We start from the raw sequence: 15,748 nt of genomic DNA, 5'->3' as shown, positions 1-15,748 counted from the left end.
AATAAACAAGCAATTAATCAATCAGTTGACATTTCAGCAAAACCACAAATGTCATGTCAGTGAAAGTCATATCAGTACCTCAATGCAGCCAGTGTGGAAAGGCACACCTTTAACAAAACATCAAAAGCTGACAGGATATTATTTCTCCAGTGCTTGGAACAAAAGCAGCTATTCCAAAAATGTCTGCTGTATGCACTGAATTCGAAGCACATGACGGATAAATCTAAAGCATGTTCGACCTGAAATGCACTCCAGCTGCCACAGTAAGATGGAGAGGCAGCGTGAGGCATGACACTTAACAGAAACAAACTAAATCAGAGAGATGAGAGATACAAACGTACTGATGGAGATGTGTAGAAGAAAGTGGATGTGCCGAGAGATACCAGGCCGTGCCAATTAACTTGTTATAATGATGACAGCGTTCTCATATTGTCTTTGACCTTTTGATTTTTTATTGTGGGAACCATTGTTGGGAAGCCTCTCATTACATTGTGTTTGTTTTATTCTGTTTGTGACTTGAGTGCGCCACTGAAATGGTCTTAATGCAGAAATGTTTTATCCACCAGGTGTCGACTTACTCGGTGAATGTATATTAACTAATTTAACTGCTGCTGTCTGTCCTGCCCGTACACATATCATATGGTATGATCTATACAAAATATATTCAGTCAATAAATCAGTTGTTTTATACTACATCTGCAAACAATTACTGCTTATTACTAATTATGTGACTTGTTTGTGATTAATCAATAAAATGTCAAAAAATATATAAATTAAAAAAAATATTGAAAATGCCTGTCATAAGTTCCCAGAATCCAAAGTGACGTCTTCAAATTGTTCGTTTTGTTTGACCCGCAGTCGAAAAACTCAAATGTAAAATGGAGAAAAACTTCAAAATTCCATATTTGAGAGGGAGAAACCAACAAATGTTTCACACGTTGCTTAATAAATGACTGGAATGATTAATTTATTATCAGAAATGTTGATTAATTTTCTGTCGATCGGCTAATCCATTAATTGACTACTTGTTTCAGTAATAATTATCACAATCAGGAACACTGTATTATGATACTAATGAAAACTAATCAATGTAATCCTCTCACTCTCTGCTTGTGCCCTGTGCATCCCCTTCAAACTACAGTCCAACCTTTTATCTCTCCCAGCTCCCTTTCACAATAGATAAAGCCCAACATCAGAGCTGGACCCCAAAGAATACCAGTGTAATATCACACTGTGCTGTAAAGAAGAAACTACATGTTTGTCTCTCTTCTGCTTTGCTCTATGTAAGTCTGCTGCTCTGTCACAGACCTACATAGAGCAAAAGTTACTGCAGGACCCTGGAGGTCTCTTTCCCTGGATGTGTGAAATTACAAACATGCACAGGCTATTCCGCTTTTTTATATTAGCTTCACTTCAAATGATTTCTGAAGCGCAGGGTTATCAGATTTATGCAAATACACATACACACACACACACACACACACACACACACACACACACACACACACACACACACACACACACACACAAGTCAAACGAGAATACGGACAGCAGGCACACACGCAGACAGTTTGATGGGAGACATGCAGACCGTCATATTGACTGTATAAGTAAGTATCAGATAATTAGCTTGGTGTGTCAGAAGCTTTGATGAGGAGCTGTCACCCCAGGATTTGGACAGTGAAACCATGGCAACAGTGAGTGGTGGTGTTGGTGATGAGAAAGAATAGATATATAAGTGCTGGATACTTCTGGGACTGGGCAGACACAAGCCGCAGATTAAAGCTGTGGAATCACGACTGATCTGTCAGCTACCGGTTTCAAAACAAACACACGCAGTTACACAGCGCAGACATATGCCAGAAAGAAGGCACAGATAGCCGAGTGGGACTAAAAACACACAAACACACACTCATTTTTACCAACTGAGCTATGATATCTTCATCACAGGTGGCTGATCATAGTCTGTTCAAGTGTCCCAGAATAAATCAAAAACTGCCCAAAACATTAAGAGCCATAGGAGCTTGAGAATACTTTATGGGTAGAAGAAAAGTAACAAGTTTAATTTAGTAGAGAATTTAAAGAAAATACTGTAGGGAATAAAAACAAATTCAACAATTTTTTTTTTAAATAGTTGGTTAAATATGAGCTTTTGTTTTCCTTCTGTTTAAGCTATCATGACACAAGAAATGGCAGCTTTTTGTCACTTGTTTACCCAACCCCACTCTCCCTCTCCCACCTCTCTGCAGCAGTCATGCTAAATACTGCTGACCTTGAAGACGCCGTGTTCTGTGCCCTGATTTGTCCCAAGGCCCTGGTATAATAAAAAGGAGAAACAACAACAGCAGCAGTAGCTCAGTGGAGTGGGTAAAACCTCCTCCACGCAGAACGACAGTGATGCAGATGAAACTGAATGGCTCACCACTTTTCAACCTAATGAGTCCATGTGAAAAAGACCAGGGGCCCACTGAGGGGCTTTTGTGAATCAACTACTGAAACACACTACCACAATGCCCACAATTGGTGTATTCATTTCAAATATACGTAACATCTTAAAAACATAATATCTAAGAAGTTGAAATAATTTTGTGAAAATACAATTGCAAAAACAAAGGCACAATTACATATGATAGAATAAATTATAAAATAAATAACTTTTTAATCATAATACTTGCTGTACATTAGTGCTGTGTTGATGCCTCAGCAGGTGAGAACGGGATTACGGATGCATTTAATGGCCCTTGTGATGCAGCTCTTAAAAACACAGAGGCTGAAACACTCCAACATTGCCTTTACTAAACCCTATAGGGGAAGTAGCATACATAAGACACCTATTTGACTGACCAGATGCATTAGAGGGAGTCATCCTGCTCTCCTGTGAGCTATAGCCCAGACCATACCTCAACATAAAGCCTCTGAGAGCACTATAATGTTTGAGAACAGCCTGCTAAGCCATGAATCACCTCAACAATTTTCCTCGTCCTCAAGATACTTTTTCCTCTTACTCTGACTTTGACCCAGATCCTTACAGTAGATGACAGTAAGACATTAAATGAGCATTAATGTCAGTATGCCAAATCCCCCTTGGAGACAGTCATTTCAGGCCTACATTTCACATATATTTCATCATCAAGAGACAAATGGGTCAAATACATGTTGAAATTTTCCTTTTTCTCTGGTGTATTATTGAATGAAGTTACTTCTGCTAGTACTTGGATTGAGCAGCAGTGTCCGCAAAGGCCAGCTAACCCCTCCAGTCCTGACCAAAGTCAGCCCAGATACTTAAGTGTGAGCCTTTTACTCTGGTTTCAGTTTATATGGAATCCCATATACCCTGAGGTTGTCATCTATTCAAGTACCCCCTAAAGCTGCCTCTAAGCTGTGGAGAAGGTCAGTCAAAAGCTGGCTAATCATTTCTCCACTCTGCTCTGGAGCGACTACAGTCTCCAAGCCTGGATAAAGGCAAGAGTGGGGAGAGGGAGATTTCTGAGAGTAGGCAAGAGTACAAAATGGACATGCATGAATGCCGCCGGTTGCATTCATGCACTCTCCAGTCAGGTACTTTCCCAGTGACAAATGATACTGAAGCACCTACAATATTAACAGCCTTTGTCCTCTACATGGGGAAATAAAAAACTTCCTGAAATTAAAAAAAACAAAAAACAAAAAAAAAACACCCAGCCCTGCGCCCTCAGCTATTGTCTACAAACCATGACATCCATATAAGTTGCTGAGTCAATGCTGCAGACCATTACAACGTGATTTATGAAACATATTCTCCTTAGAATCATATTTATTATTGCGGCTCTTCATGTCTAGTGAAGACAACATTGCACAAACATCCCTGTGCATCAGTTTAAGTGACAGACTTATTAAAGCGCGGGTCCCTCGGCACAGCGAAGTCTGACATGCGACACCGACACAACAACCGTCTGTGAAAAATACATGAGATGATGACGACATCAAAAGAAAAGCTTCAGCACCTCAGCCTCAAGTCAGCTCACGCAAAACAACCAAATGCCACCTCTGTCAGCAGTACAGAGCACAGCTGCTACAATGTCGCACTTACACGGAACAATCATGAGTATGGATGGTATATGTGTGTTCAGTACTGTACTCTATGTGAGGTCTAGTGAAATCCTAGGAGGAGGACACCTGTTATTCTGAGGGAGAACGGAATAACACCATCACAGCTACAGGTGACAGTGTCTGACTGTGATGGTAGGATTAACAGCCTGATCCAGACAGAAAAACGGCAACATCACACTCAATCGTTGAACTTGACAATGAGCGGAGACAGGTTTCTGCAGTGCCTTACATAATACGTGTTTCAAAGGGGCTTATCAGTGATACCGTCAATCACACTTACACTGAGCTACAACAAAAGCTGATCATGGCTTAAATATCAGCTATACAATGGTGTAGTCAGCCTCTTCGGATGCAAATGTGCAGCTGTCATAGATAAGGCTGATGAATCAGCATGGGAAGTATTTGGGGAACCCCCCCCCCCCCCCTGTTAGAAGCAGGTCTGTGGAGGGGTTACCGATTCAAATCCCCTGAATATCTGGAGCTGAGTGTGAATGAGCAATGAGCTCCCCCTCCTGCAGCAACTACTACCACCATCCTTGGAGAATTGCAGTTTACACCCTACCAGCTTCACTGAATAAATAAACACTAGTGAGGCCAACTAGATTGTATGCGCTGGGGGAGGGGGGGGGGGGGGTTCAGCTACAATACATGAGGATGCATTTTAGTAAATACAACATCCATTAACACCTACAGGCAGAAAGGCAGTCCCCTTTCATGCTGTATCGCATCAAAGTCTAACTGCTTCTCAAGGCAGCATGACAAAACAGCCTGCTCCCTGTCTCCAACTGCTGACGAGAACTGCTGGCAGGCTAAACTTGTGTCTCCTCCTTCCTGGGTGCCACCCTCCCTGAATGGCGTGACAAAGCGCTCCTCAGCCAGCAGCAGCATAGCACCCTGCTGGGAGTGTTCGCCACAGGGACGTCAGCTAGCCAGCACCATTAACACAGAAATCGCAGGCCCTGGCCCCCCAACTCCCCCCCACCCCCTTGGTGTGTCTGGGTTCATGTAATTGAATTGAGTTGTGCAGTAGTGCAATAAGCAAATGTAATGGGTAGAAAGTGAGGTTCCACAGGATCTTTCTTGAAAGTAATGGATGTCATTTCAGGCATTGTATGGATTCATTTATGCAGACTGTTAAATGACAAAGCTGTCCATCCCAAAAGGTTCAATACCATTCCATTGTTATTGACAAGATAGAGATTGGATCAGGTGACAGGTGGAGCAAGCTTAAGGGAAGTACACATAGAAGTTTGGAATAACAATTAACATATTTTTCTGTGACTCAATAATTTGTTATTGTTTGTTACATTAACTTCTTTTTTAAACTGTCTGAATTTTGGTGAGGTATGCTAGACACCTTAGTAAGAAAATGTCGCGTGCATGCCTGCATAAGGTTCGGACAGGATTTCTATTCATCCCAAGCATAAACAAATACAGAAGTCCAGCAGCTCGTCTGAGGTACAGTGCATCTGCAAAATGTTGCCGAAATCCAGGCAAAGCAACCATTATTTTAACCCAACGGGGCTCTGCTTGCTTTGCGCACTGACGCATGCTGTCAATGTGGACACTTCATTTCAAATCCCCGGCTGATAGTTATTTGTTCATGCAGCCCTACAGTTCTTTTGCAAAGCTGTGTGTCAGGAATAAATTCAACAAGAGATGGTACATTTGTGGTGCAATGGACTACAGTACACGAAGTAACATTGTAGATACATATCTACTTAAAATGCCTTGATCAACCCATATACCCTTAATCATAAGGTTGGAGACGAGGAGAGGTTGTTGCTTAAGAAACCCTAACAAAGAGCTGTGTAACAAAGTGCCCTGATCCACTTACGCTACTCTGTACTATAGTGAGCTCTTCTGAATGGTATCATCATTTACAGTAGACTTCAACTGTGTATAGAACCATACAATGACAAGTCTGGGACGCTGCGCCCACCTGGGCAAATATTCTTGCCGACTAAAGCTGTTGGATCAACATTAATTCAATAACTAGACATTCTGCCAGCAAGATGTTCACACACAGAATATCAATCAAACATACACAAATATAGTATACACACACACACACACACACACACACACACACACACCAAAATTCTCAGGAGCGCTCTAACATTTCATCAATTAAGACACAGCAGAGCCTGCACGCGGCTGCTCCACCGGCAGGAGGGAGAGAGATAAACACACAGCTCACTGGAGACGCTCTGCAGTACCTCACAAGACCAGCAGCAAGAAAACAGCTCGCTGGGAGGGGACAGCGAGTTCACAGACACAGAGTGAGGACGGAAAACGGGAGAAAGTGAGAGAAAACAGGGACAAAAGACGAGGCTGGCCTCCAAAACAAATCAGCTTTATAAACCTGTCTCTCACCAGCTCTGTGGTTTGTGTACATGTGCAGTGTGAGTGTGTGTGCTCAAGGCTGCCAGACAGGGAAAGTATGTTAGGTCCCATTTTAACATTGTAGTGGGAGATGTGTGTCTTTTTTTTCTGTGTGTGGCCTTTTACATTAAAATCCTGCAGCACAGGAAGGAAGCAAGGAAGGAAGAAAGGTTAGAGGTCAGCCTTTGACTCAGTTTCCATCACCTGAGCGAGGAACTGGAAAGGATAACCCGCCTCCTGCAGTAGCATTTGCATTTCAAAGAGCTTAGGGCCCATCTGCATCTGGCATGGATCCAATGGTTGGCACTAACCATTCCATATTCAGTGATCAGCTAAAATTCAATCAGTGCCAGATTGTTTTAACACCGGTAAAACGCTGGTGGTTACAGTGACTGTGGGTCTCCAGATATGGACCTCTGACGGTGTGGTAAGTTTACACAGGTAAGGAGAGAGAGAGGATGCGAGTGTATCAGAAGAGGGGGAGAGAAATACACTGATGAGGACTCAGATGGACACAAGATGTGATTTTATAATGGTGCAAGATGTTAAAAGTGAAAGTTTTGTCCCCAGTCCATTCATTAATCAGAGAGAAGCGTTGTGAGATAATCTGTAATAAGATAATGTCCACAGGCATAATAACGAAGACCACTCTGTAGCTTTGTAAGGTGGGCTAATTTAAGGATGAATCAGTGTGTAGGTGTCCACTTCCACCTCCAGCAAAACACAGGGGCAGGGGGCGACCACCACGGAGAGCCTGAGAAAAATCAGACCCCTGACATTTCTATTGTCCAGGCTGAAAGGAAAGGTTGCACAGCAGTAATTACATTTGGGGAGGGGGGGCACCCTGTCTGAGGTTGTCTGGGCTACCTAATCGCGTGTGCGTTCATGTGTGTGCGCATGCCTGTATGTGTATGTTATGTCTATGTGTGTGTGTGTATCCAACAAGCCCCTTCACTCACTCTTGCATAAGCCTGTGTCTAATAACTAGTCTCACTCCCATGGCTGAATCAAGGCTCTCATTTTCTAGCCAAAAAGTCACAAAGCACTCAGCCTCCACAAGCCCTTGATTACTCAGCTGTTGGCTTTGTTATTGAAATGAATTCATTTTTAATAACTCTGCACCAGATACATGATTTGGCACTTCTCTGCTTCTAACGCTATGAATTGCACTTTCGGACCTCTAAAATGGGGTTATTTTTATTATTGCGCAGGACTGTGCTGCACAACCTGGAGATTAATAGTGAGTCGATGGAGGATAAATATGTGCACTGAACTGCATCCTCCTAAATTCACTCAAAGTGCCTTTGTCATCATGCCTGCTGTCTTTTAGGGCCCAGCATGTTTAGTGGCAAGCCATGATGGAGTAAAAACTTCACCCAAGAGCTCTGTGTGAGGCTTTCACAACCACTTCACTTCTTCACTGCTTTCGGTCAAACTGAAATTTGAATTCTCTTTAGTTTTTGTGAAATGAAATATAAATCACAATGACCCATATTTCAAAAAGAGGATGAAATCTGTTTTGGGCATATTTGTGAAACAGATTATTTCAAGCCTCTGGCTGGGTATTTCCCATCACAGTTATTAAGTGGCATTCGAGAACAGGCCTTTACACCTTTGTACTTTTAGCAATTTAACAATGTACATTTGGAAGAACCAGCCATGCTGTTAAATTTGTATTCCATTCAGAAGGTGGAAGTTAGCAAGCTAGGCTAACTAACTTTTACTCGAAAAAGAGGAAGCTAGTTAGCCTCATTTGCTAGCATTCCTACAAGATGTTTCTTATCCTTCATGGGACTACTTGTTTAAAAAAAGAAAGAAAGAATGGGGGCTCCAAATGTTACATGGGTCCAGAAGTGATGAGAGGAAATAACTAGGGTGTCCGGCACACCATCAAGGAACATGAAGTTACCCTGTGATTTGAATTACAACATGAAGTAATGTTTAGAAAGGCAGAGTCACGGAAAAACGAAAGGCCTCGGACAGGACAGATGGGACTTAGCAAAAGTTAACAACCTCATGCACACTGGATAACACCACTGTAATGGATCACTGTAAAAAAAAATAATTTTATTTCTTCTATTCTTTAATTACAATTTTGCCAAGGTAAGTACACAAATCAAAATCAAACACCAAAGATATATATGCTGATTTCATAGCAACCATTTGTTTTAATTTCAGTTTGACTTGTTATTTCTTCAGAATAACATTTCCTCCTTACTTTATTATTCACAGCCCTTCCTTCCATTTAACTGGCTCCCTCCTCCCACAGTAATTGTGATGAATTTTTAGCTTGGTACCAAATTTCCTTAAATGAATACAAATGATGGATCGATACAGGATGGATAAAACAGATAAATAGAAACAGAGAGAAAGAGAGAGAGAGAGAGAGAGAGAGAGAGAGAGAGAGAGGAGGGTCCCTCCTCATTCGCTTCATCTGTTTGCGGTATAATTAATTTATCACCTGTCCCAGGACTAAAGGAGGCATCAGTGGAGAAAAATAATGTATTATGTATGGAGGTATCAGTGTAAGAAAATAAATAAGAAGGTGGAAAGGAAAAAAAACAGACTTTTCCTTCTAAGTTCTAAAGAGTCTCCTCCATATAGATAAAAGGATTATTTATGCTTTCAGAGCAAGCACTGGCCATGCCATGTTAACTACTCCACTGCTCATTATCTGAATACCAGTCAACCTCTGGGGTTACAAGCAGCTTAAGCGTCTGCACTTAGTCTGGAGGGGAAAAACGAGACAGAAACCAGGCATGAGGCCTCACCCTCTCTCATTTCTCCCCTTCCTTCAAGGAAATGAAATGGTAGAATTGACTGTGGAACAATTGATCTCAACATTTACTGGACTTTTTGACAAATACTGCAGATTCAGAATCCAGTAGGACCTTTTGCCCTATTCCATCTGACCTTATGAAACAACAGAGTGCTGAAACATAAGTTGACAACAATACTAACAATGAGTTAGTCTTTCAAATCACTTGTCAAGAAAAACAACGAAACCTTAGCTGGTTTAGGATTTTCAAATGTGAGAAATGTGTTGCTTTCTGTCCTTGAATTGGCTGCTTTTCTAGAAGTGTTGATCTCACTTCCTTTGTTTGTAGCTCTGCTGTGGATCAAAGTATGACTGTCTTTTTTATTGATAAGAATTTGAACTGAACTGTAGACACAAGTGCATATATCTGACTCCAGTTAAAGATGAACAGTGGAACAACCTTAGGATAACTCAGTCAGTGCCATGAACATTTACAGCACCCCGGCAAATTAAGGTGACATAAAAATGCAGCTGATGGCTGCCATTTCTTTCCTCATTTACACTTTCTCATCCCCAGAAATGCCTGCTAGTTTCAGTAGGTTACCTGGTGTGTCTCTACTGAATGGAAATTAGAATGAAATTGCCTGCTTTCAACTTCTGGGCTGATGAATTTCTGTCAGGAATATGAAGGATGCTGGCAAAAAAAGTTGTCAGGTAAACAAATCAGAAAGGCTTTTATTATTCAGTAAGAGTAGAGAGCCCTCATCTCCTGCACTTCATATTTTGGGAGAGTTGTGTGGGTCTTTGGGGAGTCATGGTAAAAACCTTAATTAACAAATGGGACCATTTATAGCCTGGTGCTTATCATGGGTCAGCATGTGGTGGCTATGGTGCAGCTTATCACTGAGGAGCATGTGTTCACCATTCTTAATGATGATGAAGAAAAGGTGGCTCGTGTCAGCGGTGGCCTTGAGTTTGATGCAAAAGAACAGCTTGCAAACTCTTGTTGATTTTGTCTGTGCTTACAGCTTTTATTCAAGGTTCTTTTGACCTTGGAAGAGAATATAGTTTGCTACAGATTTCTGCTTCAGACAGCGACATTAGTTAAACCTGTCAACCCATGTGTTTTGTGTTTGGGCTTAATAAAATCATACACTGAAGGAAAAATCCCAAATATGAGCACGAAACCTTTGTTTATTTAAATTTTGTATATTGCTGGCAGGATTGTTAACTGTGTTAAGAATTTAATAGATCGTAGGTGTGTTGGGAAAGCTTTTGACTATCACATGATTATAGATAATAATGTGGCAAACAATCAATTAAGAAAACTGCTTCAAATCTGCTTCTATAGTTCAGAGTTTATGAAAACAACAGATTCATAGGGATCTTTGAGAGCTCTCTGCACATGATATTTATGTCAACACTGGGAACATTTTTCTTGAAACGCTCTGAATAAAACTAATGGGACCAATGTGACACCTTTTGACTTTGAATTGTTGACAGTTTTTTAAATGGATTTAGATAAAAAAAAAAAAAATGTAGGAGCTCCAGTATCTTGCTAAAACTAAAAAAAGAAATAAAACCAACTTTTAAAAGAATTAAATAATTGCAACAAACTTTCTGAAATCATAATGTCCATGAACTACCGAGGAGATGGAGTGAATCATTTAAAGAAAAAGAAAAAAACACTACCATCATAGCTTGCCCAGAATCAGTGTACCATGTCAGAATAGCTGCTAGGTCTTGGTTTATTGTAATTCCCTTTCTCATAAGTACCTCTTGTTGCAAAACATTCAGATTTAATGTCAGACCCTCAGGCCCTGAGGAATACACCACAGGCACTCAAACTGTCAATACCTCAGAGCAAGTGAGCTGACAAGCCACTTGACAGCACGACACTGGCTCAAAAAACAACTTTGAATTTCATCATTGAAATTCATAATTTACCTGACCTACAACTGCTCTGGAATACCTACAAAACCAGAGTAAGCTTTTCCTGGTAAATAAGACCAGTCAATCCAACTAAAGCTTACCTGCCCAGTGCCCAGTGCCCTTACTCTAACCCTAACAGCTGAAGTAAACAAGTTCCTGATGAAGAAAATGGAGCATCTAACAGGCTAGAGAGCTCGGTGTTTTTCTCAAGAGTAAGTGGACCAAAGCAGGAACAAAACACCACCAAATAATACATTTCATCAGGTGGAAATAAAGATGTATCCATTGGAATACCCATGTTACTCTGTGTCTGTTGAATGTGAATAGGTAAATGCTGGCAAACATACTAACACAGATTTTCTTCTATATGATTTTTTTGTAATATATGGGTAGAGAAAAGACCATAACAGTGACATAATATTAATTTTGTCCATACTGCCCTCAAGTATCTTAATACACAGTTTGTGACATTGATGCGTTTAGGTTTCCATAACAGAAAAGAATAGCTGTGACTTCGAAAGCACAGCCAGTTCAGAGAATCTCAGTAAAATGTCGGTATAAAACTACATCTGTACAATACTCTGACCACACCACACTCAACGTATTGAAACACTCAAGTTCAGGTACAGCTACAGGTATTGAGTAAATAATTTAGTAACAAGAAAAAACAAAGAAATGTTGAGTATACAGCAAGATAGCGAGAATTCAAAGAGAGTGGAGTTCTCTTTACAGTTGCTGCATCCGCAGGTAAACTATAAATGAAAGGAGGCATCAAGATTCCAGCTGCAACAGGTTCAAGGTTGCCGTTACCTCTGCAGCTGACCCTAAGATCATACACCCTAAGGGGAGAGATAATGAGCAGTGTGCTCAGCGGGACTCTACTCTTTCAGTGACTACTAGCCTGGAAATAAGTTCTCACTCCTCTTAGCGTGCTAGCTTGTACAGAGTTGCCTGATTTAGTGTGTTACATTCACAGTATGATTATTTTTCATCAGCAGCAAAGCAACATGAACTTCTCAAGTCAGGGGGGACAGGTTGGGTTCAAAAACAAGAAGACCATCCACAAAGCCAACATCATATGATTATAGTAATGCGTGAGAACAGTGAACCAAAGCCTCTATGCCCTCTTCTAAGAGGTGGTGGGCAGATACAGCCTGAGGGCCTTTGATATATTGAGTTAACTGTCAGTCTTACCCACTTTCTGTTCCTTGCTATCAGATAGCTTGTCTCAACGAAGCTGACAGTGAGATCCAAGATAACAGGACCCTGCTACAGTTTGGGGTGTGTGAGAAACTGAGATGCTATCCTTTTTGGGAAACTGCTAAGTGATATTTTGATAATCCAAGAGAAAGGTCAGTTTGGGAGCTATGAGGGTGGACTGTCTGGCAAAGGTAGCCTAGCAAGAACCTTTCACCTCGTTCCTTTATGTAACAAACCTGCAGTGAGTCACTACCAGGTATATACATAAACACGAGTCTACATCTGTATGCTAAATAGACTGGAATCAAAAGCGAAATAAAAATACTATCTTGTGTTATACAAGGACAATTTCAAACAATGTATAGTTTGAACAAAGACAACCTACAACAGGAAGACTTTTAGTGACAGCAAAGAGGTTTGACTCTGGCACAGGCACGCTCAGATGTCTCTGAGATGTCTCAGAGCCCCAAGAGCTACAGGGGATTATGTAAGTCACTCAGTATACTGGGTCACCAAGTCGTTTTTGATATGCACTACTACTGTACCAATGCTACGCTCATTGCAGAGATTTCATATATTTTGAGTGTATGGCTGAGCTGCACTGTGAAGTTAAACTCAGCACACACATTTAATTATGAGATCAAACTGAGCTGAGACTTTATATTATTTCATTTTTGCGCTGTGCTGTCATACAATGTTTGAGGTTTTACTTGAATATTTCTTCCCTTTTCTGACCTGAAAAGACCCACAACCACTGACTGTGTGACTAATGCTGCCTTTTAAAGGGAACGTACACCCTAAAATAGAATTCAGTGTTAAGTGGTGAATTTCAATCAGCAGCACACAGACAGACTGTAGTGATGATGTCATCTGGAAAAAATATGAGGCTGCTCCATTAACAGCGAATAATAGAACAACTGCTTAGATGCTATATGATAGAAGGCAGCCATGATGGTTTTATTGGTTTATGTTTTTTCTGACTCACAGTTGGAAGCCCAACATTACAATAAAGCCCATAGGGTGAGTGATTAATTCACTTACAATGGACAAATGAGCGTCACCTGATTATATCACCAATTCATGTCTTCATGCTCCGATTCTGAAGCAAAGGAACAATATTCACTCTCCATAAATCACTGGTGCAGCAAATTCCAGTGTAGGGTGTATTTTCCCTTTAAATCCATGCTATGCTCCCTCAATGAAGCTCAACCTGTAACACTCACCACATTTTTTCTTTGGTTCTCTACTGACAATGAAGTGTGGGAAGGAATATATCATTTGTGTGGGTGGGTTGGCTTTGCAAAACATTAAAGCAAGCCTAGACAAACATCATCGTGTATTTAGCCTTCATGGCAACTGCAGAACACCTAACAGCTGAATGCGTTGATAAAGGCAGCTATTGTTGGGACAGGTAGGATCTTTGGCTACTGCACAACATGGACTCATTGTTTCTCTGGCAGTGTCATATTACTCCCATTGCAGAAAAGAAAAACCCCAGGGTGTTCCAAGACACAGAGCAGATGAAAAAGTCTGGCATGTGAAAAAACATTAACTGTACAATTATTAAGGTAAACTATTAAGTGCTCTGATCCAATGTGAATTTCTGTTTGCCCTAATTGTTGTAAAATGTGTATGTTTATTATTAACAGCCACCCCAAATAACACGTTTCAGAAAATACACCTGCTAACAAATAGTTTCATAAAGTTACCACATACAGTTAAATTAAAACCGGACGTTAACCGATGTTGACTTCAAAATAAAAGCGTACTCGACGAGACAAGACCTGCTGAGCCATTGGTATTAATGACGAAACACGTGCTACAAGAACAGAGAATCTGTTGTATCTCATTAGTTATTCTTACACATATTAATTATTCTTATCGTGGTGGCTACAACTAATCAAACCGTTCGCCAACATCACATGTATACATTTTATTTTTCATTATTTCATCATTTTATTTAAGTCATTACCGGAAATGGTTTCATTATTTCCGATATCTTGACATTGTTCTAGCATGAAGGTGCTATTGACAGCTGTCACCTTCTGTTTCTCACTGTCCTGGTTCAGATGTAGTTTTACGACATAACAGGGAAGAGGGGGGCCAAGCATATATAATGATTAAACTAGTTAATAAATAAAAGATGTAATAAAAGACACAAGTGTCTTGAACACTCCCTGTATTGGCCGGCCACGTCTCGTGTGTACCAGGAAGAGACGCAAACATCTCGCCTTTATGGGGACAAAGCCATACAATTAAACAGTTTAGATAAATATAGTTTGCACTTGACGAATGTTTATGGTGTAGCTGTTGGTAAGCTTGATATTAAAGGAGGATACAGCCTTCAACAACTTTGTTTTCTGTCCGGTGTTCGGCCTGTTCTCACATCGCTACTAGTTTCGCAGCATCGGCTCAGTGTTGCAAACACCCAACCCTCCTGCACCATTTCCGTGTTTGATACGGAATCATTTCCACTTAGCCCGTGCCACGTCAATTAAATATGCAGGTTTAGCTGAATTTTAACGTAAAACAATAAGACAACAGCAGCAGCCAGCATTCAATGAATGGAAAATACACTGTGTTGCCCAACACTGCGACATTGTTGCAGGATAACCGCTTAATAAGTGAAAGGGTGCGTGACGTGTCTAAAATGTGATGCTAAAACAACATAACTTACCTAGTGCCACCTCGCAGGCTTTGCGCAGTTGTGAATGGTGAGCCTTTTTCACCTCTTTGTCGGCCAGGATCTTTTCCAAAGCTCGTGTTAGGAACATGTTTTTCGTCTTTTTGCCCTCAAACATGTCGCACCGGAATTTGGGGCGAGGTGTGCCTGGTCCCAAGGGGGGGTGCAGCCGCCTCGAATGGAAATGTATTCCCTTACAAATGTCAGCCGCAGAGCCCCTAACAGACAAACATAAATAAACACAGAAGGTGGGGTAAATCCCTCAGATTTCCATTAACGACCTGCCTCCTGCGCCATGTTGGAGAGAGGAAACGACGTCACGTACGTTTGAGAACGGCCGCAGTGAGGCAGCAGGGAGAGAGAAAGAGGAAAGAGGTGTCATGAGTGTCGGCTCCCAGCTAAGCTTTCTCCACATATTCATGTTGAAGCCCATACAGGCTTACTAAACTCATATGTAAAATACTTGATATTAATATATGCATGTAATGAATTAAACAGCATATCAGCGTCTGTGTGCGCAGAGGTTTTCCCATATTCACTCACATCACTTAAATATAAACAACATATTCACATTTATACTTAAAGTGCAGGATTTAAGACTATATATAGAATCTTGTATTATGTAGAGGGCTGTGTCTGAATGTGATTTTAAAAGCCTATATATATTATAGAAATGAACAGTCTCACACACTGTATCACAT

The 15,748-nt window shown here is 40.9% G+C and overlaps 1 protein-coding gene across 2 annotated transcripts in view; it reads right to left on the bottom strand.

Annotated features, from left to right (window-relative positions):
• arfgef1 (ADP ribosylation factor guanine nucleotide exchange factor 1) overlaps window positions 1-15,322 on the bottom strand; it is a 51,712-nt gene extending 36,390 nt beyond the window's left edge. For both annotated transcript variants that reach the window (XM_022744276.1, XM_022744277.1), the window contains exon 1: window positions 15,042-15,322. In XM_022744276.1, the coding sequence (XP_022599997.1) occupies window positions 15,042-15,165 (124 nt within the window). In that variant the 5' untranslated portion in view covers window positions 15,166-15,322. The remainder of the gene's footprint in view (window positions 1-15,041) is intronic.
• Window positions 15,323-15,748: the final 426 nt, after the last annotated feature.

The sequence above is a fragment of the Seriola dumerili genome, unplaced genomic scaffold, assembly GCF_002260705.1.
Source record: "Seriola dumerili isolate Sdu_G_001 unplaced genomic scaffold, Sdu_1.0 BDQW01000079.1, whole genome shotgun sequence".
NCBI lineage: Eukaryota > Metazoa > Chordata > Actinopteri > Carangiformes > Carangidae > Seriola > Seriola dumerili.
This window is presented reverse-complemented; position numbering and strand designations above follow the sequence as displayed.